At 36.6% G+C, this 20,831-nt stretch overlaps 2 protein-coding genes and 1 non-coding gene across 3 annotated transcripts; 2 read left to right on the top strand and 1 right to left on the bottom strand.

The window, feature by feature from the left end:
• The first annotated feature begins 7,616 nt into the window (after positions 1 to 7,616).
• On the top strand, positions 7,617 to 12,117 carry LOC149418419 (ejaculatory bulb-specific protein 3-like). The gene is made up of 3 exons (XM_089638752.1): positions 7,617 to 7,770; positions 8,797 to 8,998; positions 11,730 to 12,117. Exons 2-3 carry the CDS (start codon positions 8,809 to 8,811, stop codon positions 11,897 to 11,899), a joined length of 360 nt encoding a protein of 119 aa, XP_089494878.1. The 5' UTR covers positions 7,617 to 7,770; positions 8,797 to 8,808; the 3' UTR covers positions 11,900 to 12,117.
• Positions 12,118 to 13,283: 1,166 nt separating this feature from the next.
• TRNAI-AAU (transfer RNA isoleucine (anticodon AAU)) lies at positions 13,284 to 13,357 on the top strand. Its single transcript has one exon. It is a non-coding gene; the product is annotated as a tRNA-Ile (tRNA).
• Positions 13,358 to 14,633: 1,276 nt separating this feature from the next.
• Dhpr (dihydropteridine reductase) lies at positions 14,634 to 15,780 on the bottom strand. Its single transcript, XM_089638481.1, has one exon. It carries the CDS (start codon positions 15,579 to 15,581, stop codon positions 14,877 to 14,879), a length of 705 nt encoding a protein of 234 aa, XP_089494607.1. The 5' UTR covers positions 15,582 to 15,780; the 3' UTR covers positions 14,634 to 14,876.
• Between the last annotated feature and the right edge of the window lie 5,051 nt (positions 15,781 to 20,831).

Below are 20,831 nucleotides of genomic sequence, written 5' to 3' on the forward strand. Positions count from 1 at the left end.
AAGTAGGTAGACCTGGCGTCCAAAAAGTATGTTTCTAATTTTCTCTCAAAACAAAAATTTCCGCTGAAATCATAATATTTGTGAGTAAGTACCTATGTATTTAATTTTAAACCATATGAATTATCTAACATTTAAAAAATTTAAATAAGGAATTTTAAAATTTGTGCAAAGAAACGTCACCTATATCAATGAAAATTCTTTTTTTCAAAATTTCTTCAGGAAGGTAGGTACCTTGATATTGGAAAAATGCGATTAAGAAAGCATAAATAAACACGACGATTTCACATTTTTTAAAAGAATCTTTACTGAACCATTAAACTGTTACCATCTTCAAACTGAAAGGGAACGTACAAACACTTTTACAGACAGTTGAAATGCAAAACGGTCGACTTAAAACAGGACGTCGCGTCGCGTCGCTACTCTCAGTCAAATATTGTTTTATCGATCACTTAGGTTCCTATGTCCCTGAGACACTAGTGTGGCACAAGCAATGGCGACACCAAACCAAATGTATATCGCTCCAAGGGGTCCCTTTTCTGGGAATTTATTTCGGAAGATCTGTAAAACCCTATATAAACGAAATTCGTCATCAGTGGTCAGTCAGCGATATTTGCGAGCACGGTCAGAATATGGGTGTCAATTAAACTGTGCACAACTCTTTTGGATAATGTCATTCGTTGAGCAAAATAACTGGCTTAAAAGTTATGAAAAAAATCAACATATTATATTGTGAATAAATACCTCACCTGACCTGCATGCGGGCTGCCGATGTATATTAAAGTTATTATTTCAATTCGACATTGTCTATTTATAAGAATTTTTAACTTATGCGTGGCCGTCTGACGTTAAGGAATGTTAATTCATAAAGAGATTTCCTTATCGATGTCGGTCTGGCTATCAACGGCGCGACCGTGCTCGGGAAATCGGTAATTACGCCTATCGATCCGATGTTTGTATATTTATCGATTTCACTGTGCTAGACTGGTGTAGTAGGGCAATAAGGGTTTGCAATACAAGCTTGCAACAAGGTCTGGAGTTGGTCGGCAAACTGCAGCCATAAAAATATATATACGATCATTGGCTCCATCGAAGCCAGAGTAAAGTTGGCCACTCAGAAGCTGGGCGTACTGTACAGGGCCCGCAGATACTTTAATAGTACACAACTGCTGACCCTGTACAAGTTAGATTAATTACTTTTGCTGTGGGGGTCCAGAAGACCCATGCTCCGAAAACCTCCTGGAACTTTAAAACCACAGGGGCGAATTGGGATAACTTTGGGGAGGCTCTACGTGACACTCTAAGGGGATTTCACAACGTAGCAGCAAACGATCCGGATAATTTGGGGAATTACTTTAACGCAGCCGTTGTGTCAGCTGCTGAACGGTCTTTGGGAAGATCAAACCCAAAAACCGCTATTAGAACGCCGTGGTGGTCGAGTGAGTTGACTTTGCTGAAGGGGGACTATAAGAGGGCTTTTAGGGCACTTGGATCCCTAAAGAGGACTGGTGGCACGCAAGAGATGCTCACATCTCTTAAGACTCGTGTCAGTAGGGCCAGGAAAGCTTTCAAATTATCTATCCTCTCGGCAAAACGAACTGCATGGCACAATTGGGTAAAACAAGTGGGTAACGCCAACCCGTGGGAAATCCACAGCGCAATCGAAAAAACGGGAAAAGGTTCTGACCGGTATTTGACTAGCGTCATATCGGATAATCCCTCTGGGAACTCTGAGAGTACCGATGTGACCAGCACACTAAACACCTTGTTGGATAAATTAGTTCCATTAGACTCAGTAATCGGGGAAAACGACCACCACAAACAGATAAGAGCTCTGTCACGGCTTCAACCTAGGATCCTCGCCAGTGAGGATAGAACGCTAAAAGTAACTAAGGCTGAAATTGATGTTATAATTAAGGGTTTGGGTCCGAAGAAGGCACCAGGGCACGATCGTCTTAATGGTATAATAGCGAAGAACGTCTGGATCCATGCCAAGGAAGAGTTGTTCCAGGTTATGGAAACATGTCTGCGTAGAGGAGTTTTCCCTACGGAATGGAAGAGAGGTGTGCTCAAGATTATCCCAAAGGGAAACGACAAACTCAGGACGGACGTGAAGGCCTACCGTCCAATCACCCTTTTGCCTGTTTTCAGCAAAATTTTGGAAACACTAATAAATAACAGGTTGCAGCAATATCTTTCACCAGCATGTGAGCGACAATTTGGCTTCGTCCCTGGGAAATCTACCGAGCACGCCATTATGTATGCGCTTGAATGGGTGAAGGTCTGTCCAAAGAAGTATGTCATTGGAATCTTCTTAGATATAACTGGTGCCTTCGATCACGCGTGGTGGCCGATGTTGATCACCAAAATTAAAAATAGAGGCTGCCCACCAGACCTTTTTAAAATCAACTGCGATTACTTAAATGATCGCACAATAGAGATCGTTTATGGTGATCAGAAAATAGTGCGTAAGGTTGATAAGGGATGCCCACAAGGCTCCATATTGGCACCTAAATATTGGAATATAAATTTTGATGACTCCTCCAGGTTACCCTTTCCTGAAGGATGCACATCGGTCGACTACGCTGATGATAAGTTGTATCTGGTCTCGGGGGACAGCAGAAGGGAAGTGGAAAGAAAGGCTGAAGAAGGTTTGCGAGCAATCCTCAGTTGGGGTGAGAGGAACAAGTTGAACTTTGCCCCCCAAAAGACCGTGGGACTCTTGATGAAAGGCACCCTCAGTAGAGGAAGAAATCCTTTCATCAGAATGGGAGCCTCCACTATTCAATTTGCAGACTCTGTCAAATATCTTGGTGTAACACTAGATCGATCGTCTTCCTTTTTAACTCATGTTAAAGAGGTCTCCAGCAAGGCCCAGGCCCTCTTCTTGAAACTGAGAAGAATCTCTACAGCTGAGTGGGGGTTGCGATCCCCAGCGCTGCGACTACTTTATAGGGGTACATACGTGGCGCAAGTCTCGTATGCTGCCTCTGTGTGGGAGCACCGTTTGGGGAATTCGCTTATACTCTCGGCTCTCAAGAGGGGTCAGCGAACCCCCTTGCTGGCGCTCTCCGGTGCTTATAGAACCGTTGCTTCAGACGCTTTGCCCGTGTTGGCCGGTATTTTGCCAATCGATCTAGAAATTAGGGAGGTTTTAACGAAGAAAAAGTTGACCAGGGGACTCCCCGCTACCCATCTCGGCGTAACTCTTACGCCAGGCGGTGTCGGGACTCTTCCTGGACTGCTTAGACAAATGAGTGATTTGTCACTCAACGAGTGGCAATCTCGCTGGGATAGGTCGAATATGGGAAGATGGACTTTCTCCTTCTTCCCATCAGTTAAAATCAGAATGGAAGGAGCCCACATTAAATTGGATCATCACATGACCCAAATTTTGTCAGGACATGGTGAGTTCAGGGGGAGACTACATAGACTCTCCCTGTCCCCTCATCCAAACTGCGCGTGTGGTAGTTCTGATCAAACCGCTGAGCACATTTTGTGGCACTGTGAGATTATGATGGATGCAAGAGATGAATTATTGGCCGGTTTGGAAGTAACAACGAGACCGGTTTGGAACTCCGATCTCGTCTCGAACAAAGTGAATTTCGAGTGTCTGAGGAAGTATACAAAGATCTGGGTTGAGAGATGGTCTGATCTTAGAGTCGAGTACTAGACTAAAATCGATAGCTTTAACGCCAGGTGTTGCTCCTGGACACAATGGACTACGAGACAATTGTTTTCATGTACATATTTATAACTGTTTTTTTTTTCTTTTTCTTTCTGTTTATTTACTGTATTAATTAGCATTCTACAAATTTTCTGTTCCTGATTATACTAATGTTTATTATTTGCATCTAATGTTTACTTTCTATCTCTTATTGCAGGTTATTTTGGATATTTTGTAACAGACTGATTCTGCTTATAATTTTTTTAAGATTTTCTTTTATTTTTATACACTGCTTTGTATCTTGTTCTTTCTTTTCTACTATAGAGTGACCTGCTTGCTGGTAGTAGCACTGAACTTATATTTTTCTTGTGTCAGTCCGGCGTACCCCAACTCTGGGGTGACAGAAGACCTCGTCCGTGCATATCAAACTTCAAGATCAAATCACGATGAGGGATCTGTGTCATCGTCTGCTCGCAGCGCCTCCCCTGAGGTCAGGAACTGGACTGAGGATGGGCCGAACGTGGATTGGCGACCTTCCGCCCTGCCTCCAGGTATTCCGACGCTTTCTCCTCATGGTCTTCGGGATATTCCCAACCCCAACTCACACTTCTCGTCGAGGCACAACCGGTTTCCTGGCTTAGGGGCGCGGAACCTGATTCTCGTGAAGCCGATCCAACGCCCAGCTTTCTCTCCCTAGGTCTGCCTGTTAGTGGGTATCGACACCCCCTTCACCACAGAAAGAGGCGCATACTTTACCATTTTTCTTTTTTGTTCTCTTTGTAGGTGGCTGTGTATTATTTTAATTCTTCTCTACCTATTGTTGACATTTTGTAAATGTGTTTTTATTATATTAACCAAGTAGAATAGAACTTACTAAAATTATTAAAACACAGCACTTGCATACTGCGAATAACATCGTATGCATGGACATTTTGGAGGTCTTGTTTTGAAATTTTAAATGTAGATTCGTTTTTTAAAAAATTAGCGTCCTTGCGAGAGCTCTGAAGGGGTACCATCAGTACCTAAAACAGGGCGGGGAAGTGGTGGGCCTCCTCCAAAATGACCCTGTACAAATCGCAAGTGCGCCCTACTGTTGAATTTGGCAGCCATCTCTGGTCCGGAGCCTCAAAATACCTGAAAAAAACCCTTGACTCTGTGCAGAAACGGGCGGTCCGTTTGATAGATTCCCCAATCTTAACAAACGGACTGCAATCTTTAGAGCACAGGCGTCAGGTAGGTATGCTGTCCTTGTTCTATCGGTATTACAATGGAAGATGCTCTGAGGAACTAGCGTCATTGATCCCTTCGGCACCGGTGCGTAGTCGGGATACACGCCAAACGCGCGCCCAACATTTGTACACGGTTGACATTTGTCACATGAGAACGGGTCGCGTTCAACAGCTCGGCTGTGGAACGAACTGCCGGCCTCTGTGTTTCCTCCCTCCTACAACATGGGACTCCTCAAGACCCATGTTCACTCCTTCCTCTCCACAAAAAGACCCTCCACACAGCATCCCCAAAGATGACATAGGCCCTGAGGGAAATTATTTTCTTCAGGGCCTCCTGTGTGGAGTTAATATAAAAAAAAAAAAAAAAAAAAAAAATTAAAAAAAAAAAATTATATATACTGATCATAATTACAGCCCTAAATTACAGGGTTGGATTTGGCCTCCAAAATATTTTCCGCCGGGTCCAGTTCTTTTCCAATCTTCAGACACTTCTGTCCTACTTCATTTCTCTCACGCAGTCCACCATTTCCTAGATTAATATTGAATATCTCCTAAAAGCATGAATCATTCATATTGTTTGTTGTTATTGCTGATTCAAATATTAAACATCACGTATTGCAAAATAACACTAAAATTGTTTTTGTGTTTTGGTTTGCAAAAAACTTTTTTTAAGGAAACAATTAATCGTTTTATGTATAATAAAGTAGAACGTTTTTTCAACGCCGTTATTGCAACGTAAACGCATCTGAAACGCACCAAGAATCAACAGAACAGATATTTCCCAATCGTCAGCCGGTATTATAATCGTAAAATGCATGCGCGCCGGGTCAGCGTTTTGACAGAGACCAGCATTAAGTTACAGGGTCAAATCAACAATGATTTGTCACATAGTTAAACACAATTATTTCCAATATTTAGAATTATATTTCCGGGATATTTTTCTGGATCTTTGAATTCTGTATATTTTAACGCGCGATTCTGTAACCACTATATAACTGTTTTTTTTTTAAATACATTTCTATTTCATTTTGATTTTATCTTCTTGATTGAATGAATGAATGAAGTAGAATCTTAGAAGGGGAAATTAACCCACTTCTCGGCAAATAGACTCGTTGTTGATGACAATCTGGGGAGGAAGGTTCTGGAGGAATTGGCTACTAGCTGGGCAAAGAATGGCGCAACTAGGACGAAAATTTTATTAAGGAGAAAGAAAGACTTAAAGCTAAAAAAGGAGGTAGAGAAACACGGCATAAAACCCCAAAAACAAATCAGTACAATACTTTTGGCCGTGAACATCTCAAATCATATTATACTTAACACAGTTAAATGGAAAATATTAAATAAACACATTAAAAAATAAACATAGAACTTAGAATGTACCAAAGAAAGATTGTATCACTGATTAATAAAACTGTTGAAGAAATAACCTTTAGAAGTTTTTGGTTAAAGGTAATGCTATAGTAATAATAATAATAATAAAAGTGTTTATTCCGGTATATGGGGAGGTTAGTGCAGTCCCACACATTCCATATAGAGATACAAAAAAATATATAATCATAAACAAAAAAGATAGAACAGAAAAACAAAGAAAAGAAAACAGAATAAATTGAAAATAAAATAGAATAAAATGATAAAATAAATAGAATAATAGAAAGTTGAAGCTTTTAGGGAGTTATATTATAAGGAGTTACTTCCAAATTTTGTCGTATGAGTAGTTGACGATAAGCATATTTGATTTTTTGTGCTGGTGTATGTCGCAATTAAAGACTGGTTTAGCGTTGGTGTGTGAGGAGTGTTGAATTATTCGTAAAGTGGCAGTTTTGATGTTATATTTTGGTAGAATCGTAAAATGAAGTATTCGTGTCTGTGAGTATATATATTTGGTATGTGTATCCCATGGTAGATTATATATATTCCTTGCGGCTCTATTTTGGATAACTTGTATTTTGCATGTTTGTTTTTTGCGATGGTGCCCCAGATACTAACTAAATAACTTAGGTGGAAGTGGATCATAGCATAATATGTGGCACACAGTAAAGATGTGGGGAGCACACCTTGAAGTCGATAGAGTACACCGGTTATCGGGGAAATTTCGGAGTTTACATACTCAACATGTGAGTTCCACAACAGGTTAGAGTCTATGAGTAACCCCAAATATTTCGTTACTTGTACATTTTTGAGCTATTCATTTCCAAGAATGATCTTCAAGCCCGTGTTATCTTTTTTCCGATGGTAAGGTAATGGGTTTTTTTAACATTGAGGTTTAATTTGTTTAGTCGCAGCCATTTCGCAAAACTTTGCGATATCTTCTGTTGTACAACGTTATTAAACGGTTGGTATACATAATTGGTTATTACGTTGTAATATTCTTAATTTTAACCCTCTGTCTGCTGTACTTACTGATGATCTTACTTTTATCAATGTGTATTATTTGTTAACACTCTGTTACTAAAAAATAATATTTAACTTTGATATATGTTTTTACATTATTAATATTCGGATAATGATAAATGTACATATTTAGAGACACCTGATGTAAAGGTACAATTTCAATTAATTTCCCTAGTCCAGCCCCCGTATACCTGCCTGTTTATGCGCCATCACGTCCCGCAAAGTGCCTACCTAGACTGCCTAGTGCTCAGTTTTGTCACATAGCACTATGATGATGAGGCCATATATAACGGGAACTCCCCGCGGAGCCGGGTCAGTCTGTGTCTGCTGCTATTGCCGAACACGACCGGGCTCTACCCAGCACCACAAGGCCTTATCTAACACCTCGTGGCCCTACCCAACACCTCAGGCTCTATCGAACACTTCTTCGCCTTCGTAGTGCACTGAGCCCTGCAAGATTCACTTTCTTCACTCACCACAATAATCGTAAGTGAAACAATAGAAATTGAAAGTAATTGTTTTGTTTGCTTCAGGAAATGCAGTAATGTTACCTCACCGTTTGTTATAATTGTCATGGCTCGTTTCATGTGTTTGTTTTGTTTCGTGGTAATTTCGTAAATTTCCGATGGCTGAATTCATTTTCTTGGGAAAAGGAAAAGCATTTAGTGGTTTGATTTTTGTTTTTTACAGCTTTACAAAACCTAATACGTTTAAAATATTTATAAACTTTCACAGGGAGCAATCACTTTACGATCTGTTCACCTCTTACTGAGCACATGAAAAAATCAATTCGTAAAAAACGAAGTTTTTTGTATAATACTTATATTCATATTTTAAAAGTCTTTTAAAACTTTAAAAAAATTATATTAAAATCGGTTTTACTGAGAATTGAACCTTCCTACCCAGGAACTGGATTCGACTACTCTACTTACCTCGCCAAATGACGATCGGATTGACATTTATTCTGTATATCAACTGCTGTAATGATATCCAATTTCAGAGAAATGCGTATATGTCCGCGTTTTGTGTACGTAATGAATAGAATGCATTGTCATCGACGACGAGTCAATCTGCCGAGTTTCAGCTCGATCGAATGTCGGAAAGTGGCATTAATTTTTCGCTTCCAAGATTTGCATTCAGTCATTACCGAAAACGAAAGTGAAATTCAAATAGATTTAGGTATTTAAAAATATATAAAATACCAACTGGTTTCAAACAATATAATATTAGCACGGTGTCTAGAAACGAGTAGTTCAAGCCGGAAACTTATATGTAACCTTTGGTACATATTTACCTCCACACAGCATCCCAAAAGATGGCTCTGCGGGAAATTATTTTCCTCAGGACTTTCTGTGAGAAGCTACTGTAAAAAATTATTTTGCAATATTTAGCAAATAAAAAAAATTTAATAGACATTTTCTAAATTGGAACTGATTTTTAAGTATTAGTTCAATTTATTTTTTAATAATTTCCTTAATAATGTTGTAACATGTCTCTTGCCATTGATTCCAGGTGTTTCCTGCGATGCGTCTCGTCGTGTTCCTTTGCCTGATGGGCTGTGCCCTCGCGGCCGCCCTGCCCCAGAACAAGTACACAACCAAATATGACAACATAGATGTGGATCACATCCTCAGCAGTGACAGAATCCTCAACAACTACATCAAGTGCATGTTGGACGAGGGACCCTGCACCGCCGAAGGAAGGGAACTCAAAAGTAAACACCTCCATTATATTTCCTGTGTCAGTCATCTAAATAGGGGTTTTGTCGGAAGCAATGTCAACCGGTCACAAATAATAACATTGCAACAAAGTTTAGAAGTTACTTATCATATAAGAAACTTAAAGTAGTTAATAGTTTAGGAACTTAAAAATAATTAATTATTGGTTATACTAGCACAGACTGGTGAAAAATCACGGGATATTATAATTGTAGGATTTGTGAAACTGAACGTCCTAATAAAAAAAATATTTGCACCAGGATCCATTGCGTTTCAAAATCCACCAATTTCAATTTTAGAGGCGATCAGAAATTTACCTTACGAATGAACACCGTTAGTAAAATTGAAAAATTACGAAATCATCTGTCAAAAATTTTACCTAAAGAAATACACGTTTTAAATATAGAATCAATGATTAAAAAATTATTTATGTACTTACCTACTTTTTTGCTTGTCTAAGGACCAGTTGTTTCGGAAAATTTGAACAATTCATCAAATTTCAACGTTAATTTGCGAGTTCTGTGAAAGTCCTATTCAAGTTCTGATATTATATCATTATAGGCTAGTTGCTTGACAGAACTGAAATAATAACAGAACTAGAAAATATCTTTCACAGAACTCGTAAATTAACGTTGAAATTTGAATAATTGTTCAAATTCTCCAAAACAACCCGTCCTAAATCGTTCTCACATTCAGTTTTCTGTCAAGTTAAGTTAATTGAATCGGAGTTCAATTGTGAGATTTTGAAAAATCAACTCAAATTCAAAGCAAATTTGAGTTCAATGAACTTGATTTTACGGGGAAGGAATTGAATCGGAGTTCAATTGTGAAATTTTGAAAAATCAACTCAAACTTGATTTTACGGGGAAGCACACACAACCGAAATTTGTATTTTTAATTTGACGTGGGTACACAATAATAATTATTATTTTAGTTAAAAAAACAATTCAATAATAAATGGAATATTTCTTCTAAGCGATTTTAAAAAGTCTACCTTTTCAACATGTTTTTATTATTCGAATTGTTACTCCTGAACCAACTTTGAATTTTTATCGAAATTGGTCTAGTAGTTTTTGAGTCTAAAAACAAAGAAACATTCATTTTTATATGTATAGATTGCGATACAGATGGGAAAGCTTGTGAAAAGTTAAAAATTGATGCAGAAACATAATTCTTAAATAAAATTGTGTTCGTGGACTATGAAAACTCGTAAAAGCCTTAATAATTTCAGTATTACGACCAACTGCTAGTTAAACTTGCGTTGTCAACTTCGTGGTTCAATTAGTCTTAAATTCTCAGACGCTATCATTAGTAACTGATTTTACTAAATTCAAATGGGATCGAGATCTACAATATCAGGCGAGAAAGTGAGACTGGGTTATTGAGCTAAATGAAACATTATTTATCTTCATTCAAAGTTGTATTGAAGGCACTTCCAGTGTTGTCATTTATTCTATGGTTATCAATCTTCCATTTCGTTTGATCAAATTTCGAACGCTATTTATTTTTGAAAGATTCAAGTCACTTTGAATCTCAATAAACGTTAATTATGTTGACATATTTTTATATCAATAATATTTGCAGTTCGCATTTATTTCTTGACCGCTTACGTAAAAATCGAGCAATGAGTAGTTTTCTGAGAAAACGAGGAAATCGAAACATGGTCTTTGAGACACCAAACGCCACCTCAAGCACGTTGCTTTGACCCCAATAGGCCAACCGTGGCTGTGACCAGCCAAGCAGTGATGTAACATACATTGTCCAGCGGTTAGCAGTCACTAAGCATGCCAGTCAGGCTGACTGCGATTCCTGGCTCAGCCGATATGTGAACTGGAAATCAATTAGGCCATACGATCAGCAAAAAATAAATTCTTGTCGTTGTAACCATATACATAGCACCCATAGTCAGATGTAGCGAATTGACAGATCTTCTACAAAATAAATATATGTACATATGTGGTTAGTGGTTACGGTAATGCGCGTTGATACATAGAGAACATTCTCCCCTATCCTTGTATAAAATATGATTATATTCTATCTGTAACAAAATTTATAACAGGGTTCTAAGTATTTTATATGCTTTACCGTAATCACAATATAGAGAGTTCGAATCTTTAAAAAGCTCATTAAATGTAACAAAAAGTTGCTACCGTCGAAAATTTTAGAATATTGAATAGAAATCATACCCCAAAATGAAAAAAAATATTTTTCAATATAATTTTTTTTAGCAAATTGATTATTATCATGTAGTTCTAATTGTTTATATTACTTGCACCCGGTTCTAAAGTGGAAAATTCGGTAAATATCCAGTTACGCTCGTCAATCTTGATACGCATACTTCGAACTCATACTATGAACTGAAGTATCTACTTTGTGAAGTAGGTTCTATGTTTAAGTTTAGCTAAAAGAGAAGAAAAATAAGCATAAAACCACGCCACAAGCATGGCATGAACAAAATACGTAAAATTATCCTTATATTAATAATAGAAATAGCTAGGTATTTGAATGCAGTATTGATCTTTTTCTGTGATTGAAATAGTTATTCCTCACTGTAAAACTGATACGAGGTGTTTTTTATAATTTGTGCGAAGAGAGTTTCTGGATATTTATCGAAAAATATCTCAATGTCGCTCTGGTTCCCACAGTATTCTGGCTCTCGGTAACTCTAGCGCGGAATTACATAAACGTATACCGATAATATATATTTTAAATTGGTACTTTTTCTAGAAATCCTTCCGGATGCCCTCGCCAACGGCTGCAACAAGTGCAACTCTAAGCAGAAGGCCGCTACGGACAAGGTCACCAGACACCTGACCTCTCGCCGGCCCAGGGACTGGGAAAAGCTCTCCAAGAAGTATGATCCTCAAGGAAACTTCAAAAAGATCTACAAGCATTGAATAAAAGACAGTCGCGGAATAACTGATGCAGAATGACAACTACTGTCAAATAAGAACTGTATCAGTTCCCAAGAACTGAAAGAGTAAAAAAAACTGTTCCCAATTCCAAATAAACTGTTACCAAGAACTGTAACAGTTAAAAAAAAGCGGTTATTTGTAACTGTTTTGGTAAACATATCCCACCAATAAAAAATTCGGAAAAATCTTCACAAACTGACGACAAGACTATCGTAATTTTCCGTCTATTTAGTATTATTTTTTTTAAATATAAGTGAGCTTTATTACACTATTTTTGTTTTTTTCTTTACTTACCATTTTCTTTTACTGAGTTTCCTTTCTCCAAACTATTATTCCAGGTATAATTATATTCTTTTATTGAACTTTTAATGTGTTGACATTTGTGGTATTTCGTCTTTCTGTTAATATGTTGGTATTTAAGTTCCTACTTACAAATCTTATAATTTCAGAAAAAAATTAGGTTAGGATTTAAAATAAGAGAAAATAATTATAAACTTATTATTTTGGACGTGTTGTCAACTGTTCATAGAACTACTAGATTTAATTCGTATTATTTTGGCCTCATCAGAATGATAGGTCTCATAATTGAAAGAAGGTAGGCAATGTTTAGTAGGTAAGTATTTATGGAGAATGGATTGAGAGCAGAGCGGGCCCTATGTGGGCGCGATTGGAGCAGTCCGCTCCGGGCGCCGAATTGCCAAGGCGCCAAAGTATTGATAATGCCTCAAACGTCGCCCTTGAGATTATATTTCATAGAAACGGCACTACGCGAAAACACAAACCTATCTACCTAGGCGTCTGCTGGTTATTATTGATTACAGTGATGATTACCTACCAAGGCGTCTGCTTGATATTATTGATTACAGTGATGATTACCTGCCTAGACGTCTGCTGGTTATTATTGATTGTAGCGAAAATTGAAAATTATAAAAACAGGAAGTTAATTTAGTAAACGAAATATTTAAATAATACTTTAAAAATATCAACATGTACATCGATGGCACAACCTGCTAACCGTCTGCTAACCTGTAAACCACAAAATTTGTGTAATCACAATAATTATTATAAATTTAGAAATTGACCGCTATGTTTTTAGACCTACTGCCCTCTAGTGGAATTACTCCAAACAAAAAGCGGTTTTAAAATGTTAGCCAAAGATAATGGGAAAGGTGGCGTAATAATAATAACAAAAACGACAAAAGAGCCAATGTAATGTTTGGATAAATTGCTTTTTCGCTGTCCATAAGTTGTAAGGCACAAAGTAAATTATTGCAGTAATTACATCAAAATTCTATTTCCTTCGCTAAAATAGCAATATTTCCATTGTGCATTTTTTAAATACTTTATTTTCACAACTCTCTACATCGGCCCATTAGCTCAGTTGGTTAGAGCGTCGTGCTAATAACGCGAAGGTCGCGGGTTCGATCCCCTCATGGGCCACATAATTTTTTTTATATTTTAATCATTACAACATTAATTATTACAAAAATCGAAACGGCTTATTTATATTTTTATATGAAACTACCTGACGTCTCCCCGGCGTTGCTCGGACACTTTTTCTTTACTTTCTTCCGGAACCTTCCGGAAGAAATTCTCTAAATGATAATACAATATAAACGCACAAACAGACATACGAGGATAGCGACTTTCTTTTATTCTATTTAGAGATGAAGCAATAAAAAGCATTACAAATATAAATCAATAAAATTCTTCTGAAACTGAATAAGTTATTTCATTTCAGTAGTTGGAAGATGTTTGTAAAATAATGGGTAATACCCATTACTTTTTTAAGAAATAGCTTTGTGTTTACATATGCTTTTTCCTTATTTTAAGGCAGTTAAAATTCAACAAAATTACTTTTTATAGGTGATTCAGTATATACTCAGAAAAAAGATTAGAGAAATACAACTGCGGTCAGATATAAAAAACTACTTTATGTAATTTTTACTTTCTTTACAGTTCACAGCCTTGTTTTTCCTTATTCAATATATTTGTTTTATTGAGAAAAACCCACAAAAAGTACCTACCTGTGCAACACCTAGTACCATTTATTTTATTGAATACTTACTTGTTTCTTGCTTACTCGAAACATAACTTCGGCATATAAAGAATTTTCCTGCTTTCACAAAAATATTAGATTGATTTTTCAGAATTAACATCAATTGAAATAGCTTTTTGAAAAGTAAGTATGAAGGTACATTTCTACACCCTTTATTTGCAAATATTGCCGTCCATTGAATCTATTATATCGTTGAAGTCAATGAACTTTCATAGATTTCATTAGGTAAAATTACCTTTCACTCAATCAATACTACCAAAATACAAGATTAGAACTAGATCAACTTTTACTTTTACTAAAATGTGTGTGTTATACAATCTCAAATACAATCTCAAATACAATATAACTTGCCTCTATCTGAAAAGGCTTGTAGGATACAACAGACCTGTTGTGAACAAAATACATTATTAATATATTGAATAAAGTTAAACGTAATAGACAAAGCACATTTTTCAAGATTACATTTTCATAATTGTGTTCGACCAATAAGTTTTTTTAAATTGTACCAATCAGAGCATTCAATTTGACCCTGATAACTGGGTTAAATAGTTGACCTTGTGATAATACTTGTATAAATAAATACCTATGTAAGACTCTTTTTTAATTACCTACTAGATTAAATAATGAAAAAAGATGTATTATGAACAAACAATTATTAATATATTTATATAATAGATATTACATACACACACATATTACATTATTGAGCTATAGAGATTCATTTTTAATGATTTCTTAATTTAGGAACAATTCAACGCCGGATGAGTATAACATTGTATTCTTAAAATAAATTGGTCATGTTTTCTAAGACATATTATTGTCTACAAATTATCGTTGGTAACATCGAGTAAGCATTTGATTTTTAATCTGTTGTACATTCCTACGCAAACTTAATCAAATTTATTGAAAGGTCAATTCTGTGACACTGTCTTTGGTGACGACGGAAACGAGGCTTCCATTTTTAGGCCTCACCTCTCCCTTGGTCCACTTCATGAAGAGTTCAGCTATGAAAGTCAATGGAGTCCAGGTTCCGAAGTCAGCTTTGGGCATCCACTTCCTGTTCATAGGAGTGTCCAGGGTGACCGGCAAGATGGCTATGGTGAGCGAGTCACTGGGCAGACCGGATCCCTCGGAGCCCAGGGACTTGGTAAGCTGGTGCACGGCGGCCTTAGCCATTCCGTATCCAATCATGGAAGGGGTGCCTTCAAGAGCGGCGTTAGCTCCAGTCAGAGCGACGAAACCTCCGGGGGCCAAATGTTTAGCTGCCACGGTAGCCGAGATTGTTGAACTCCACACAGACTGCCTCCACATAAGGTCTGCCGCTTTGCTCAGCTCTTTTTCAGCGTTGCCACCGGCCCAACCGCCAGCCACGCAGATGACAGCATTCAGTTTTTCTCCTCCGAGGGCTCCGGCAACAGCTTCTAACACCTGTTGCTCTTGTTGTACCCACGCTGCATCAGGGTTGACAGTGATGTTGGTATCGGCAGACTCGTTAGCCTGCAGGTCCACGCTGGCCACCCACCAGTTATTCGCCTTAAAGTGAGAGACACAAGCCGCCCCCAGGGCTCCGCGACCACCGTAAACCAAGACACGACCAACAGACATTATCACAAAACAAATACTGATCGAAATTGAATGAAACCGGCGAAATAAGTTGAGTAACGCCTGGCCTTGTTACAGAACTGTACACTTTCGCTTTTGCGGTGCTAAGATTTCACTGTCAGTTAACCACTATTACAACCGGAATAAATTCTCAACCCAGCCTCCTATCTGTCAAGTAGCTGGAACGATCGATAGTAATATTGACAGTACTGCCACCTGTTGATAGGAATTTTGTATTGATTTTATACAGATTTTTACAAGAAGCATCTGTTGTCTGAAATAGTAAGCTTGTGAACAAAATGTTTTCTTGAAATGGTTTGACTCTTGAATAAATGTCGGCTTTCAATGTTCCACATTTTTTAGTAAATATTCAAAGAAAAATTACAGCATCCATTATTTAAAAAATTGGAAAATAATAATAATATATATGTCTTAAATATGTAACTTATTGTTTGTTTCTTTAATTTGTAGAGCTCATGGATTTTTATGACAATCATAAATATAGTGGATTTGATCGGCGCAACGGCTGTCACGAAAAAGCAATGGTCTGCCAGCTAGCTTAGTGAATTTGATTTATTTTTTGATTAATCAAATTAATATTTTAGACATTACAGCACCATCACCTTATTCATTTTACATTGATAGGAAATAAATATTATTATTGGAACTACTTCGATCAACAAACTAGAATATTGCATTAGAAAGCAAAACAAATGCTCATTGCAGTTTGCAATGCTACTTTAGGTGATTCACGGATGGAATCGGATATTCATAAAATTAATAATAAAGTAATCTGATTTATCCCAAATTTACATCACATGCCAACCACGGTAATATAATAAATATACCTACAAAATATTCGAAATTGTTCTGAAAATCTATCACTGGTTTGGTGTATGGTTATTGACGACATTAAAATCGACTAGCAGTTAAAAACCCGCTCCGCGGGTTTTTGCTGCTAGGCCCTGCGGGCGGCACTTCGTTGGGCTTCGCCCAGTTTGAGTGATACTAACAGTTACATTTAATAGGTAGATATTAGATCAATGGGTAGATATATAATAGAAAGACATTCTGAACCATTAAACACCCCTCACCCCAAAATAAATCTCGTCAATGAGAAAAATGTTTCCTCTTCCATACCACCGAAATGATTTAATTTTTAAATCGAAACTTAAATTGCAAAATATTTATATGTAATTTGAAAATAAAAAAAAATATCAACATATTACAATATTACATATAACTTTGGTAAAATAATATACTCTTACCAAAAGACTGTCAAAGTAATTACATTTTTTTAAAATATATTAAGAATTATTTTATTGGGATATGTCCTAAAAATCTACATATTTGGGTGAAATAATATTACGCTCTTACCTAACGATTGTCAAAGTAAATACACCAAAACTCTCTTAATTCTTAGGCTGAAAACCTTACAGGTGGGATAAATTGAGTCAAAAAACAAAACTTTTTAAGCAAGTACATTTTATTATACTTTTATTTTTTACAATCTACAACATAATATTATACACTTTCATTAGGAAAAAATCTCTTTATAAACAATATTATCCGTATACCAATCAGTCAGAATTTGTATAAATAACGATGACTGCGCTCAAACTGTCCATAAGAAAATACTGGTTCAGGAAGTAACAGTCCACCCCGTTCAAAAGTTTGTCCTTGAGATTTATTGATGGTCATTGCATAAGCTAATTTGACTAATTGTAACATCCGAAAAAGTGTTTTAAATTCTAGGAATGAAATGTACTGTACCTTTTCTGTTCCCCGTAATGATTTTGGCTTGAATTAAGTTACAGCTGAAATTTTTATAGCACCGCTTTTGTGAGATATCACCTCAGGGGCGCTTTCCGTTGAAGTACATCCTCATTGATAGCATAAAAATGACTATTTTTAGGGCACAATATGGTACGTTGACTCATCACTAAGGCATCAGGAGTTGTATGTGTCTCACTGTATATATAGTGAATAATATCTTGACAAATATTTACATTGGGAATAAGCACAGATGATTCTAATGTTCCTTCTACCGAAGGAAGTTTGCCATCTTCCAAGTCCAAAAGCCATTTAGAAAATATATTTTCACTTTCTAAAGCTCTGACATTTGTTTTTAATTGAAAAGTTTTCAAATGGTACCAAAGTATGCTGCTTTTTATGCAAGCGGCAATTAATTGTCCTCGTGAAGTATGTCGACACACTGGAAGGATCTGACGAAAGTCTCCGCCCAAAACAATAACTTTGTTACCAAAGACAGAATCACTTCCCATGATATCACGTATAGTACGCTCAATAACTTCTAAAGCTACACCTGGTGCTTCATCCCATATTATAATATCTGCTTCCGTTATAATTTTCCGATTCTTTGATGTGACCTTACATGTTGTATTGTCCTGTAAATTGATGGGTAAATTAAAAGCAGTATGATAAAACTCTTTTACCTTTTCGTCTTAGAGTGTGAATTAAAGTTTAGTAAAGGTATGTTTTCCCTGTTTCGCCTGGGCCATCAATGAAGAAACATTCATTGTCATCATTTTCATGTGAAAAAACTTATTCAAAATAGAATTATATGCTTGAAGTTGTACGTCATTGAGTTTGGCAGCCATCAATTCACCTAAAGTGTTTTCAGAAATTACATTAAAATCAGATACTTGTCCAAAGGGATTGCATGTAAAAGTTATGACGACGACAGGACGACCAAATTTACGTACCATTGCCATTGAAACTTGATAAAGTTTATTCACATGGCGTGGTCCACCAGTAAATGAAGATGGAAGAATGACTGTATTACCTGCACATACTCCTCTATCGGTGGCTAAATTTCTTACATGGTTTTGCAAACCTTGATAGCATTCCACTCTGAGGTGTCGTTGGTTTTTCCTAATGTAATCTAGGCGACCAGATTGGTAAATAATGTAAGTGCCATGAATTAAATACTGTTGAAAAAGTTTACCCGCATAATGGATTGGATTAAATATGTTTCTTCGCACTGCTAATTTACTTGCATAAAACTACATAGCAGTTACAGTATGACATTGAGCAGTACAGAAATCAGCATGATGCTGAAAGCCTGGAGTCCAACCACATTCACCTGATGGAAATAGTAGTGGGAAAACCATGGGATCTAAATGCTTTGATAAAGTTGCCATCCTTTGAGGTCCTTCAACATTTTTAGGTTAAACAGCGATATCTATACCCGATGACAAATTCCCGTCTGTCTGCTACGTAAACCATGGCGATATCGTGAGAACTGGTTGGAGCATTGTACCTCTGATGAACGTGTAAATAATAGACGTATATCTCTCACCTGCCCACCCTCAGCCGCAATGCGTATTTCTTCTTCCTCGACAGCTTCTTTTAGTTCAATCATCAATTATTTGCATTATATTTTTATAGCAATCGGCATAACATGGATGACTCATACGCACTCTAACAGCCTCATCAGGATCATATAGATAAAGCTGAGCATAGGAAGGTATTTTACCTGCAACTTGTATACTTCTGGAAGTCAGATGATAAACCTAACCAAATTTTTTTAAACAATATGGACCATTACCTGGGATATTAGCTATTTGCGCTCCAAATGAGGCAAATCTATTAGCACTGTATACATCTAGTAGCATTTGTATTGACAAACAAAATTCCTAAAGTTTTTAGATTGACTACAATCTCCTGTCAATCATTCGTTAAGTGCTGGAGGATAAGCTAAAATTTGTGGTATATGGCACTTCAATCGCTTGGTAAATTTCCCTCTCATTCGAACATTCCGAAATTTGACCAATTCTGGTAAAATATTGCCCACATACCTTTTAGCCATAGTAATTAAATTGAAATAATAATCTGAAAATAAAATATTTCTTTTTAGCGATTCACAGCGATAGTTTTTAAAAGAAATATCTACGGTTATCACGTCAATAATAATTCTGTAATTATCACATATAAACATGACAGCTGATGACAGCGAATGGGGTCGGTGTTGTAATATCAAAAAATAATTAATTACGTATAAGTATCGAGTGGAACTGGTTATTTTTTATTTAATTTATAATGGTGGATTTATAATTATATATTATATTTATTATTTATAATTATAATATATCTCACATTAAATAATCACACTGACATTGTACATTGCTTGACACTAACTGGCTATAAAAGTTTTTTACATTGATTGGAAATCCATATACGCTGGCAACACTGAACAATCTGTCTTTCGCGTGAATAATGATAAACGTCAAATTTTAATACGTAATTGTGGACAATTTTTACTGTAATGTAATGAATCCAATGGATTGTCAACTTTCTAAAACATATTCTCTTCGATATTATCAAAAAATTATATGAGCATCGTGTCTTAATTTTCAAATCGTGTCTTTTCAAGTTAGCGGAATTTAACCGAAACAGACAATTTAAATTTGACCAATCAGAGGGCCTACACCGTCCAGACGCTGGAGTATTAATAATATCAGATTCTCCTAAGCCAATTCATTCTTTATTGAGTATAAGTATGTCCATAAATAAACCACTCACTAGATTGATATCTTCTGGCTTTTTGTATGAAACAAATTGGAATCAAAAAACCATAGATATGCCAATATATAGACAGAATTTTTTTTCATTCGGTGCCTACTTATTATACTATACACCAATGAAAAACTCTGAAAATTTATTGCATAGACTTTCAGAGTTTTTCATTGGTGGATATAGTTAGGCAATCATATGACATCACAATACTTTGGTTCCAGTTTTCGATCGGAGTTATACCCCCTGAGTATAACTAATTGATAGGTTCTGTTTTTCATAGGGTGATCAAAGCAGGCGTGAATGATTTAAGCTCGGGTTCACACGCACAATATTTGTAACAGTGTGTGTGCAGTTCTTGTAGGGTGGACTGGGGACGTTTGAAACGCGTCATGATTGAAATATTGAAACAACTCAAAGTTCTCTTGGTGTTCTCCAATAAATGTCGAACACAGAGCTGTATTTCATCATCATTTTAAGATTTTAATTTAGATCAAATGGATGGCGATATACGATATCTGCCAAGTGTAAGTGTGTAAGAGAGACTGAGCACGTGCTAAAGGGGTTAGAACAAAATTGTAACATGTCATTGGAAACGTCGGTTTCCATTCGAATCTACATGTAATGTATTTCCAATGTTTATTACCTACGCAATGCGAATACCGGTAAAATATAAATTAGTTGTGGAGATGCATAACCAGCTCTGGAAAATTCTGC

Source organism: Hesperophylax consimilis, chromosome 13 (genome assembly GCF_061612785.1).
Source record: "Hesperophylax consimilis isolate HC1 chromosome 13, BYU_Hcon_1.0, whole genome shotgun sequence".
Classification (NCBI taxonomy): Eukaryota; Metazoa; Arthropoda; class Insecta; order Trichoptera; family Limnephilidae; genus Hesperophylax; species Hesperophylax consimilis.